This window comes from Rhopalosiphum maidis, chromosome 4, assembly GCF_003676215.2.
Source record: "Rhopalosiphum maidis isolate BTI-1 chromosome 4, ASM367621v3, whole genome shotgun sequence".
NCBI classification, from domain to species: Eukaryota; Metazoa; Arthropoda; class Insecta; order Hemiptera; family Aphididae; genus Rhopalosiphum; species Rhopalosiphum maidis.
In genome coordinates, this window is record NC_040880.1 from 43,126,963 (window position 1) to 43,140,896 (window position 13,934).

The window sequence follows — 13,934 nt, forward strand, 5'->3', positions numbered from 1 at the left end:
AAACCTACTTATAGTGCAAGTGGCCACAAAACTTGGGGTAAAAATTTGGTAAACCAAGTTCTCTTCTAAATTAGCTGGTAGTTAATTTAATGTTTGCATTAAAAATTGTAAATCATAGCCTAGATTACTTAGTAGCCACATGCCCTAAAACTACATGAAATATGTACTTAAAACTAGTTCTCCATTATGATTAACAATAACATTAAAATAGTTATATATTATGTACATATGACATAGTACATATGTACTATAAGTTTATACTATAATTTATGAACATGATAAAATAATTTAAAATACTTACAAACGCACACAGTTCATTATTAATTTAGTTTTTATGGGTAAATATTCTATTCAAACTAAGAAAATTGTAATCAGTCTATCTTCTAATCTGAATTATTCTAAAAGCTATATTTGGGTTGTTTTGACAATGAGGAAGACCACAATATTTTTATATGGCAAGTTGGTTTTCAAAAGTTTTGAATTCATTTGAAATAAAAAAAGTAAGGAAAAAGATTATTTAAGCAATATTTTACAAAGCAAAATAAATATGAAAATTAAAATTAAATCTATTTGAAAATTGTTGGTTAATATTGCACCATTTTATGATGTGATTATTTAAAAATCTAAAATATATATAATATAGCTAACTTAAGTTAATATTTTTTTAGTTAATGTAAGATATATACAATACAATGGCAATATTTTTACGCTTTATGTTATTTACAATATTATAACATATTTGTCCAGTGTAGGTAATGAATTACAACTACGCTGGTAACAATGTTTCAGCATAAAAAAATATACTAAAATTACTTGTTTAATACATGTTTAATTTAATGTCCTAATCTAATTCTAGAGTAGATTTAAAATAATAGTAATCTCTATACATAGGGCACGCTCACACACTTAAGCATTTATAAACATTATGTTGATTTATATAATTATATATTTCAAATGGCTAAAAAAATTATGACAACACTTAGTTTAAGATAATAAAGTAATAAGTATAATTTCCAATACACGCGAAAAATCATGAAAAATCATATATTCAAAACAAACAAAATAAAATTATTAAATGTCGCCAAAACATTACTACATTTACAACAAAAAGTGTAAAATTAAAATAATGTTTTAAGTGTTTAATGTAAAATCAATCAATCTTCAATGGACATTCATTAAATTTTTAATGTTTCAAGATTTAAAAATTGAATTGTCTTAATTACAACGAATACCAGACATACTTCCATCAATCATACTTACCTGGGCCTAAGAAGCATATTATGTTAATGACACATTATTTTTTATTTTAAGAATTTATTTCTCAGTGTACTTAGTATTTAAAATAGATTACATAAAACATCAGCCTACATTTAATTGTATATAAATCATATTTATTGGTTATTATATTCCTTTGAACATAAAGTGTGTTTTAATATTTTTATTTTATTTTTGAACTTAAGAATTTTAATTAAGGTTATAGTATATTATAATATAATGTGTCTTTTTAAATCTATAAAAATATTGTTATGAAACATGTATGAAATTAAAGGAATTCATTATTACTAATATGTAGTTAAAATTTATAAAGCAATCAATATATTCAATTATATTTCAAAATTAATATTTTTTAATTTCATACATTTGTATATTATTTATGAGATAATTTATCATCATATTAGAATTTTAAGTAATAAAATGTTTTAAGATTTTCAATTTAAATGAATTATTAATACTAATGAACTTACAAGATGTGATATTATGTATGTTGTTTAAAATAAATTTAATAGTATAGTATTATAATATGAACATGATACAGTTCATTATAAAAACTTATTTTTAATTTCGAGCCTAATAGGTGTTATTAATTTATTCGTACTACCAATAAAAACTAGAATAATTATTATTTTGTATTTTTTTTAAATTTATTATATATAGTGCCATTAATGCTTCAAAGGCACAGTCCAAGAAGCCAAAGTACAATAGTATCACTGTCCAAGTAAAAAAACATGGTAATAATACACCAAAATAATATTAATTCCAATTATTTCAAAACACAAGTTTGAAAATTTAATGAGATCATCATCGGTTCTCACACATATCACCAATATGCTGATAGTGTTATCAAGTTTTGCGCGCAATACAAGTTAAGCCATTATAACCGTGAATATATTATACATATGAGTATATTATGATCACAAACGAGATGGGTTCGTTGCTCAGAGGTGTTCATATTTTTAATAAAATCAAACAAACGAAATTGTAAATGTAGTAATAAATAAAATGTTTAAATAAAACAAAACCAACGAAAATCATATTTTTCTGACAAAAAATATCCAAACATTATTAATCTATGAAATAAAAAAAACAAAATAAATAAAAATGAATGACGATTTCAATGTGAAAAATAATAAATAAAAAATTTCAGCGAAAATAAACAGAACGAAATTGGAAATAAAAAGTCGTCATGTCCGAACTGCAAGAAGTTTACGTGACTGCGGCTAACAGGCTAGCGGCGGTTGGCGGGGGAAGATGGAGGTTTGGAGGCGGAGGAAGAACAGGCAGTCCAACTTGTGTGCCCACACTGACAGAGTGCTGGGGCATTGGATGGGGCTGATGCAGGCCGATCATTTCCGACACGTTCTCTTGCTTCATCAAGTGTTTCAACATGAACGAGGCATTGGTGCCATGGTCTTTTGTAAATTGTCCAGACTGAAATTGTTGTTTAGTATTGGTGTGACTGCGCCGGTGCGACACTAAGTGTCCTTTGCACATGAAATCCTTGGGGCACAGATCACACCGAAACGGACGATCGGCCGGCATGCCCTTCTGATGGGACCTCTGATGGAACAGGAGGTTGCCCTTGAGGCGGAACGCCTTGCCGCAGTCGGTGCACACGTACGGACAATCGCGGGGATGGGTCAACATGTGTTCGAGCAACGGTTCCTTGGCAGAGAACACCTCGGAGCAGATGATACAATTGTACTCTGCCCCCGGCGCGTGCTGGCGCACGTGACGTTTCAGATGTTCTTTGCGTGCAAAGGTTCGATTACAGAATTCGCAAGCGTGTGGCGATTCGCCTGTGTGAATACGAATATGACAAGTAAGATGTTCTTTGCGCGTAAACGTTTTAGGACAAAAATGACATCGGTGTGGTGACTCACCAGTGTGCTGACGGATGTGGTTGGTCAGGTTCTCTTTTCTGGTGAACGACTTCATGCAGAATGTGCACTTGTGTGGCGATTCGCCGGTGTGCCGCCTGATGTGGTTAACCAGATGATCTTTACGCGTGAACGCCTTCGGACAGTATTGGCACGGGAACGGCGTTTCTCCTGTGTGTTGACGCTCGTGGTAAACCATGTGGTCTTTACGCGTGAACGATTTCGAGCAGTAATTGCAGTGGTGAGGTGTTTCACCTACACAGTGGACCAAACAAAAACCCATGTCAATCAATCGAACACACGCACACACACGCAAACACACACACTGAACATTTAAGTATATATGTATATATATATATTTATATAAAAAAAGTTAACTTATTTTAGTGCCCACTTAAGACTAACACCACCAACCGATTGCAAAAGGTCACATTAAAAGGCTTGCTCTCTCATTCCTCTTCTATCTTTTTTATTAATTTTTTTATCACCAAATTTGTAAATAAATACAATTATAATTATATATACATATATACATATATACACTTATGTATGTGTAATATTATATATACCTACATACATGGATACATACATACATAAATTTATATATATATATGTATAAATATTTTTAATATTGTAAGTTAAATGGGTTTTGATTTGGTCCACACTAACATTTACCACAATATTGTGCAGAAGATCTACTAGATAACTTTCAAGGAATTTTATGCAAGGGCCTTAATAATTTTGCAAAACAATTGAAACCGTTTTTTTTTTAAAAAAACATGTTTATTTAGACAACAATGGTACACCTGTAAATCACTTTTCCTATAATCGGGCTGTTAAATCTTAGTTGTAACAAACACAAAAGCTTTAAGCTTTGGAGATACAGAACAACAAAATTAACATAAAATAGTTATTTTCCCTCGTTAATGTAACTTAATACAACTAATACACTATACAAATAACATCAATTAAATATATTATATTTTTTAATCAAGTGATGCAAGACTTGAGAATGAGTCTATGGACTGATTTAGAAACGGTATATTTAAATGATTAAAAAGTAAAACATAATATTCAAGTGAAGATAATGATAGTAAAAAAAATTTTGATGCTCTTTATATCTCAACTTTAGCCCCTAGAATGACATAATATGCTCATTTTAACCAAAAATATTTCATTTAATTTTCTATTTGGTTAGGCGTACCATTTGATGCCTATAGGCGTAACCGACAATTTGGAACCCCCTAATTAAAATGGATAAATGATAGGCATTAACCGTTGAGTTCTTTTCACTAATCCTGATAAGAATTTCGTGTCATAAATGGGCACATAAAATAAGAACATTTTTTTTTTTGAGAGAGAGATTTTCAATAATAAGTCATATATTGTAACTTAAGACTATAAATAGCATGTTATTAAATAATATATCTTAGGTAATTTTGTGTATATATATATATATATATATATATATATAAATACACACAATATATATAAATATATAAATACATACAATATATGTATATATATACAAATCAACACATTTTGTGTGCAAGTGCTATAAAAATTTTTGACTGGCATAAAGATGGGGAAAAAAAAATCACAGTTACTATGTTGTGTGCGATCACAAAATAAATGAAAAACTTATCAACTAATAAATAATTCTTGATGCTTAATTATATATAAGATTCACAATAATGTGTAAAATGGAATAATTAAATAAATAAAACCTAAAATATAAAAAAAGTTAAAAAATAAAAAACCAAAAAAATTATGATTTCTACATAGTAAAATTAATAATTTATTAATATTTACATAAGACTGGAAAATGTTTAAGGTAATATAATTCTAAAATAATAAATCAACGTTAAATATTGTTACCTTTACCAATTAATAATAGTCTAAGATAAAATATTATAAATAAACATATACATTAAGGACTTACAGTTTAAAATTAATAATCATGAAATTATTAAAAAAAATTATACATAATTTTCTGTAACTTATACATAAAGAAAAGATTCTAACATTAACTCAATGCAGTAGATTTTCATATTAATGTTAGCTTATTCTATAATAATATATTGTTGTTAAATAATAATATATTCATTAAATAGATACAAAATATATATTTATAATATATATTGATAACTTTAATATCAAAGAATTATAATAGATTTTTTAATCTATTTTGTTAACTTTTTATTTTATGTTTATGATATGGAATTTCCTATTCTTTTTTAAAACACCTTATCTTAGCGAACAAGAACACCAAACTTGACCTATTGAAAATTATGAAATATATTTTATTCTCATTCATGTTCTAATTGTTCACTAATTTATTTATGTTACAGCTGCTAGTAAACTAGCTCTAGAATGAGGAGTTATGTGTTCGTTATTCTGAGGTGATGGTAAAGTAACCTGCGTTCCCACACTAACTAACTGAGCAGACTGAATGCTAGTCCCATCTTGCTGTTGTTGATGTAAAGTTATTAATTCAGGTCCATCACCTTCTTGTTTTACCAAACCTTTGAGTACAAATGAACCATTACTAATCTGAATAGTAGCAGGGAAATGAGAATTTTTTTCTGTATTACGCCTATGAGACATATCATATTGTATGGATCGTTCTGCTTGATTAGTTAATTGATGTATATTAACTAATTCTCCTTCTTCTTTACCATTCTTAATAACAAATGAATTATTTCCAATTATTTGAATTGTGGCTGGGAATGAAGTTTGAACTTTTGGGTTTGTATGGCTACGGCGATGTGAAACTAGATGGCCTTTAAACATGAAATCCTTAGGACACAGATCACACTGAAATGGTCGATCCATAGGCATACCTTTTTGGTGGGAACGTAAGTGAAATAAAAGATTTCCTTTAAGCCTGAATGATTTCCCACAATCTGTGCATACATAAGGGTAATCTTGTGGGTGGGATGCCATATGTTCAAGCAATTGCTCTTTGGTGGGCATAGTTTCATCACATATAAGACAATTATACTCAGAACCGGGAATATGCTGGCGCATGTGGCGCTTTAAATGTTCTTTACGTGTAAAAGTACGATTACAGAATTCACAAGCATGCGGAGACTCGCCTGTATGAATACGAATATGACAAGTAAGGTGTTCTTTACGCGTGAAGGTTTTAGGACAAAAGTGACATCGGTGTGGTGACTCACCCGTATGTTGGCGGATGTGATTGGTCAGATGCTCCTTTCTCGTAAACACTTTTAAACAATAAGTGCATTTGTGTGGTGACTCGCCTGTATGACGTCTGACGTGGTTCACCAAATGGTCCTTGCGTGTGAACGCCTTCGGACAGTACTGGCACGGGAACGGCGTTTCTCCTGTGTGTTGACGCTCGTGGTAAACCATGTGATCTTTACGCGTGAACGATTTTGGGCAGTAATTGCAGTGGTGAGGAGTTTCACCTATACAGTGGACCAATAAACATATTAGCTAAATGTCAAAAGACAAAAAACTCTTTTTTAGTTTAAGTTACCTCATAAAAAAATGTTTATTCTTCATGTAAATTTAATAAGTCTTCAGAATAATATAAAAAATAGAAGACTTAGACTAATGAATTTTTATTGGTCCACTATATACCAATTACACTAGAGCGCTAATAATATCAATACTTAATTCTTAACACTTCCTATATATTTTTTTAAAATACAATACCAAAAGTGTTGCATAACCTATTTTGCTTGTTTTATTCTAATTCAGAAGTCAGGACATCGACAAATATTATTGACACGCACACAACATTATTGATTAGGTTACTAATCAATATCTTCCTAATAAAATAAGGCATTTGTGAAACAAAATAAATGAACTCAAATTAAATACCATCATGTTTTTGGTTCATTATTTTTGTCGGATACGCTTAAAATAAACAAAATTAAAACAAACAGGCACCTGAACGAAAATGAAACAATTAAAAACTATCAACCAATAAAAATATAAATAATTTTTTTTTTAAAAAAAAAAAACGGAAAAGAAAACTCAATGGAACGAAAAAAACAAAAAAAAACAATAATAAAAAAAAAAACGGGAAGAATGTAATCTTAAAGAGCAATACAACTTACGATAAGTAGAAGGACCAGGCTCCATGTTCATAGAATATTCGGCAGCGTTTTGTATACCACCTATAAACCGTTCATATTTTTCAAAGAACTAGACTACTGCAGTAAGTACATCAAAACATCAAAATTGTAAACAAATTTTGTATCTCGGTGACACACAACCCTTGGAACTATTATGGGTAAATTTAATTATTTTATACATGATATAATAACCTACGCACCAAATAAATAGAAATTTGAAAATATATATATAATCTGCAATTTCACTAAGTTAAAAAAATTGATATAATTAATTTTATAGTCATGAGATTTTAATCTCATCAACTAATATTTATAATTTAATTAAATCAATAAAATAAACATAGACTAATTTACTAACACAAAATCATGCAAAAAAAACATATTGATATTCTCATCCTAAAAATATGTTTTAATGTCATAGAATTTAAGTAATCATCCTAAATCACATTGTTGTTTATAACGTGCAATCATTTGATTGAACTGAAAGGACAGAATAATGTTTAAAATTACCATAGGAAATAAATTCAAACATAATTCCCTTAAAGAACTAACAAAACAAACAAAATATAGCGCTCTAGTGCAATTGAAAACTACAAACTAATTATATATATTTAATAAATTAATGTTCAGATTAAGTGTAAGAATAATGAAAATCACGCACATCAAGTTCTTTTTGTCTTCAATTCTTATAACAATATGCTGACTCCCAAAATTATAAAAAAAAAAAATGAGATTTGTTATCGATGAGAAAATACCTTAGTAGTTATTAATTATTACTCAGAATTATGAAAATTCAAAATAATAACTAACTGATGATACTAAATTTTAAATTGAAAAATTTTTCAATATTTCTAAACTGAGTTTAATAGAAAAAAATATTTATGCATCAGGTAAACTATAATTTCATTGATTACATAAAAAGCATTAAAGATGTATCTTTAACAGAAAATATGATTAATTGTATGACTTAAAAAATTAAATTACTCTACTTGTCTATGTTAACTACAGTATAATTTTATAATACAATAAGTCTATTAATAAATATTGTAAATATTAACTATTTATGAAATATTTTTTAAAACTTGAAACCACTTTTGAAAACATAATTTTGATAGATTAACAGTATCAAAATGTATCATCTTTACAATACATTATTAAATTTCTCCCCTTTATTTTTAATAAACATGTTTTAGTTCCATTGTACAATATATAAACATAGTTAGCTTTAATTGCTTTGAACAAAAACATATTTAAAATGTATATATATAATTTGGAACTAATCAATTGAACATATAAATTATAATTTAGGAAAATACCTTATAATAAGTACCAAGGGTTGTGCAATTCCAATTTGTTACACTTGAATTTCACAAATATAAATAGACAACGATGACAACTTTATGACAAAATTCAAAAGATTAAATAAAAAATGCTGCATCAATGAATAAAATCCATATAAAATATCAAATATTGAAGATCAAAACAATAATTCAACAAATCTATATACACCTACCTAACTCATCACAGAATAAAATATTATCAATTAGAACCAACAGTTAATGAAATAACATAACATTAATATCATTATTTACCCCAAATTCATATACATATACGTTAGTACTTCTGTAAATATATACGTATATACACACGCACACAAAATTATAAACAAAAACAAAACAACTGATTAGAAGACTATAACTAATCAAATTACCTATAAATTATTAAAATCAATGGTTTAGTACAAATATTGAAGAGTTATAAGATGGTAGGTAGGTATAATTTTAATTTTTGGACCAATTGTATGAATCCGAAGATGGAAAAACATTGAAGTGATTATATTTCTTACACTCTATCTTTTAAATAAAATTGTAAAAAAATAATAATTAAATATATATATTTAGATAATGGACGTCTTAGTGTCTAAATTTATGTTTAAGCAAAATAAATTGAAAAGTGAATTTCTAAATTATACATACCAGTATGTTGTCTCACATGATTAACCAAATGTTCTTTGCGTGTAAATGTTTTGGCGCAATAGTCACATCTATGTGGTGTTTCACCTGTGTGCCACATTACATGATTTTTGAAATGATCTTTTCTGGAGAAATATTTTCCACATATGTCACAATGAAAAGGTGAATCCGTGATATGGGTTCTGCGTTCACCACTTGAACCCGATATTTGGGTACCGCCTGATGCGCTACTCGGTGCAGTCGCTACCGCTGCTCCTCCCAATTGTAACATGAGACTAGAGCCTGTGATGTGTGTACGGCGTTCATTATTACCATTTGTCTGATTATTACCAGACGAACCTCCTTGACCTGAACCAACAGCTGCTGCAGCTCCTCCAAGTTGAAGCATAAGACTGGAGCATACTTTTGTAGGGTCGCCTGGAAAAAGCAAGTTAAAAATAGTTCTTTAATTTGTAGAGATGTTAATTTGCTTAGTAATAAATAATAATATATACTATTTTTTTATTATGACTTACTGAATGTACCCCAATTGACTCTATGCTGCAGTAATTCTAAATCAGACACTGAAGTTGGAGGTGTGAAATGAGCATGTGCAGGCTGTGGTGGACCATCCATATTTTGATGATGTTCTCCGCTTCGATCTCTATTTATGCTCATATTTTCTGGTGGCATCGGGACCCTTAATTCACTAGCTTTCAGCACTTCAGTCATGTTAATCTGAGCAAAACAGATCATAAGTTGAAAACCCTTCAATATAAACAAAAAACAAAATACTATGATAACCTATGTCAGTGTCTATAAATTAAAAATTTAACTAATACATACTATTATTCTCGTGTATATGAAAATAAAAATAACTATTTACTCCAATTTTAATATTAATTGTAATCATAAATAAATAATCCTTCGATCATAGTATTGTGTACTATGCATTAATTTGTTTAATTTGAAATAAGTAATAATTTCTAATCTTATAATATTTTTATCATTTTATTTAGAGTTAGGTTGGTTAGGTAATTTCAAAATGTTGAACAATATATCAGAAAATGAAACACTAACGCTTGATTTAAAAATATCTTGCTAAAATATTATCCAATTAAATTATTTATTTAAGAATAACCGACTATTTCTTGGTTATATACTTATATTCTTTTTATTTGTTAAAAAATTGTGTAGACTATCAATTTAATTAATTTGTAAAATGTTAACTTTTTTTATAAATTTAAATTACAAATTAAGAATATACAATAATAATCCATGTTGACTATTTTAAATCAAGTCAAATAATATTTAGTTGTATTATTCTTAACTTATTATTTTGATTATTCAGTTGTTGCAATTACTTTTTATTGTATAATAATCATTATTTAACTAATAATTATACTAGTTGTTATTAATATTATCCGTCATAAGCCCACAAGTGACCTAATAAAGATAATAGTTATTGTGACACTATACAGATGTATAATTTTTTTTTTAAATATATTATTTGTTTCAAATCATGGTGTTATTTTTAAATTACATTATTTCCACAACAAAATTATATTTAACTTTATGAAAATACAGAGTAAGTAAATTAATCACTGGTATGTCAAATAGTTCATCACAATTATTAGCTTAATTTTTCTAAAAGCAAATGGTAATTTATGTTAACCATTTCAAAAAATGTATATTCTTATATTATATATTGAACAGAACTACAGAAATTAATTCAATTATTATCTAAATCATATACAATCATGTCAAATATGTTAATAAAACTTATTTTGTTTATATTAATCTTACATTAAATTAAACTTCTAATAATAATTAACTAAAATTAATAAAAACCAAGAAAAATACTTTTAATTGTTTTACTTTCTATAAATAATCTCAAAATAATTAAATAATACAAAAGATAGGTAATGTAAAAAAATAATCTTTATCAAAAGTAAGGTGCAAAAAAATATTCAAAAAATGTTGACACCAAAATAGTGATTAAATGAATATTAAAGTGGTAGAAACTATACTTAATTAACTTTTTTTTTTTAATCTTTGTAATTATTTGTAAAAGATATTTTAGTTTAGTATTTTTGATAATTATGAAATTGATTCATTCCAAGAACTTAGTAACTCAGCAATCGATATGTTATAAATATAACATCAAACATGATGACTACATTAAAAAAGGAACAAAAAAAAAAAACTATATAGGTACTACTTTAATGTAGGATTATACCTTAAATCATGCTTAATGGTATAACAAACCGGTACCATATGTATACATGACATAGATACCTGTATAATAAATAATTGAACAAATGTAATTATAATATGTTTAAACATGTGATAAATGGATTCAATATGAATATTACTACGCATAGGTATATATAGCTACAGTAACATAACTTGTACAAAATATCTCAATTATCATAATTTAATTAGTAATGGCAACATGTGATGCAAACAGGTATTTTAACATAGATTTGAAATAGTTAGTGGAACAAAAATGGAAACTATTATTTAATAAGTCATAAAATAAAAATAGGTTTTGTGTTAAGGCTGACATACATTGTACTAGGGCAATAACTTAGGAAAATTGTATTCATATATAGGGGAAAAATTAAAATTAAATGTCTGTAAAAATAAAACTTTGTTATTTCTTATATTTACTGATTTTTAAATGATAGGAAATATTAAATTAATTAAAACACAAAACTTATTACACTCTTACTCTATAATATAATTGTAATTAAAATTAAAATAAAAATGGTTTAGGTACAATACAGGTAATAAATATAATCATAAAAACTAATATTATAATATTGAATATTAAATTCCTAGTTATTCTAATACTGTTACATAAATTATAACTTACAATAGTTAAATTGTGTTATTATTTTTACCAACAAGGTAAAATAAATTAACCATCAGACTTAATACTCGATATTAAACACAAATCAATCAAATATAAATCATCGAGTACAAAACAAATATGATTTGTTGAAGTGGACAAAGATATGTCATGAAAATCTAACAAAAACCATATTTACTGTACTTAATATTGGAGACTTGACCAACAATCTACAACAGCATCATCGTACAGAGATAATTACCTATAATGTTTAAGCAGTTTGCCTAATGCGCATCGAGGTCATATAGCGCGAATGGCGAAGAGTATAACAGCAATCGGTTTTAGCAAATGCTACGACCAGGCAGCAGCCACAACGGCTCGACTAGACGATACGGCCGCCAACGAAAAAGGAGTTTCACACACTCACAGCACAGACATACACACACATCACATTTACACATACATGTTAAGAGTATACTATGATATGATGTATAATGAATATGTGTGAATGAGTGTAAATCAACAAATACGTTATATTATGTGTTACTCATGTATTGTATACATGAAGAAAAACGCACAGACATAGAATAGGACGCGGGCACGGCAAAATAGGAAAAGCGGTTAACTGGATAAATTGGGCGCTCGGCAAGTGAGAGACTTAAAAAAAATCAATACCCGCGGCACAATGCTTGGGCTTGGCCCAGGCGTTGACGCGCGTAATGACTCACAAAAGGCCCCCCCGAGTGTGCCGTTTTTGATGCGTCGTCGATGGATCTCTAGCGAGCCGCCACCGCCGCCAATAATACAACGTAATAATACAACGCCGCGGCCAACTACGGGCTCGCGAGTCCGCCGCGACCGGCCAAAATGGCGCCGAGGCCCGGGCCGGTCATCGCGCGCGTCCGACATTTTGTAATGCGGCACGGCGTACGCGGCGGCGGCGTCGAGACGGCCGTCTGCGGGCACGGCGATCGGCCGTGGAACGGGTGAGCCGTCGGGAGACGGGCGCGCAGGGAACGCGGAGAGCACGGCGACGCCGGAGAGTGCAAGCAGGGGTGTGTGTAGACGGGAAAAACGTTACGCCGCCGCCACACGACAAAAGGCGGACGGCGGGTAGATGGGAAAAAAGCCCTTCACAACCCTGCCCATCGCTGTGCGGCGGGAAACCACTGGTTTTGCTTACCGTATGCCTTCGGAAACGCCGGTGACCGGTGCGGAGACGTCCAACGCGTTCTAAACGCCCGTTTTGCCGGCGCGGACACTGCTTTTGGACATTATTTGCGGACGTTTGAGACGGAGAAACGCGTTCGTCGGTGGTGGCACGATCGATTGTGCGGCCATTTTGACGGGCGAGGGGGAATGACGTCACTGCAGGCACGGCGTCGGTTCGGTTGTCCGTCTCTGTCGCACTACCGCGGAGGTACCATCGTCTTTGTACGCCCGCAACGCCACCGCACCGTATTTGCCTGGGAGGTTAGATAACCGACAGCCGCCGCGCAACTCCTTGCATGCGCACTAACGCACTCTACTCTTTACTATGGCTGCGTACTCCGCTTCGACAGTGGGTGTAAATAATACGATGGGTGGGGGGCGAGGGTGGCCGTCGCCGTTACGTCTGTTGACTATTATAAAAGACTTTCGGTTTTTTACGTTTATGCAGCATCACAATACATATATAAAAAATAATCTATTATTATTATTATTATTACACATTTTTCACAGTTTTTTATGTACAACAACTGACAGAAGTTGATTTTTATATCGTCAAACCACGTTCATTACTGTTAAACATCAACAGTTAAAATCTGTAACCACCTTTCAAGTCTAGAATATTGTATTTAAACAATTATACGCTTACATG

General features: G+C 30.0%; 1 protein-coding gene across 6 annotated transcripts; it reads right to left on the reverse strand.

The window, feature by feature from the left end:
• Positions 1 to 1,809: 1,809 nt before the first annotated feature.
• Positions 1,810 to 13,496, reverse strand: LOC113558951 (zinc finger protein OZF-like). Of its 6 annotated transcripts, XM_026964540.1 has the most exons (6): positions 13,257 to 13,465; positions 9,756 to 9,987; positions 9,244 to 9,657; positions 6,341 to 6,592; positions 3,162 to 3,413; positions 1,810 to 3,077 (listed from the first exon to the last, which is right to left on the reverse strand). In XM_026964540.1, the coding sequence occupies exons 2-6, from the start codon at positions 9,973 to 9,975 to the stop codon at positions 2,485 to 2,487; spliced, it is 1,731 nt and encodes a 576-aa protein (XP_026820341.1). In that variant the 5' UTR covers positions 9,976 to 9,987; positions 13,257 to 13,465; the 3' UTR covers positions 1,810 to 2,484. The 6 variants fall into 6 exon arrangements, with proteins under 6 accessions (XP_026820341.1, XP_026820340.1, XP_026820343.1 ...); XM_026964539.1 differs by having other exon boundaries at positions 1,810 to 3,413; positions 9,756 to 9,957; positions 13,257 to 13,496; XM_026964542.1 differs by having other exon boundaries at positions 1,810 to 3,413; positions 6,341 to 6,508; positions 13,257 to 13,496.
• Between the last annotated feature and the right edge of the window lie 438 nt (positions 13,497 to 13,934).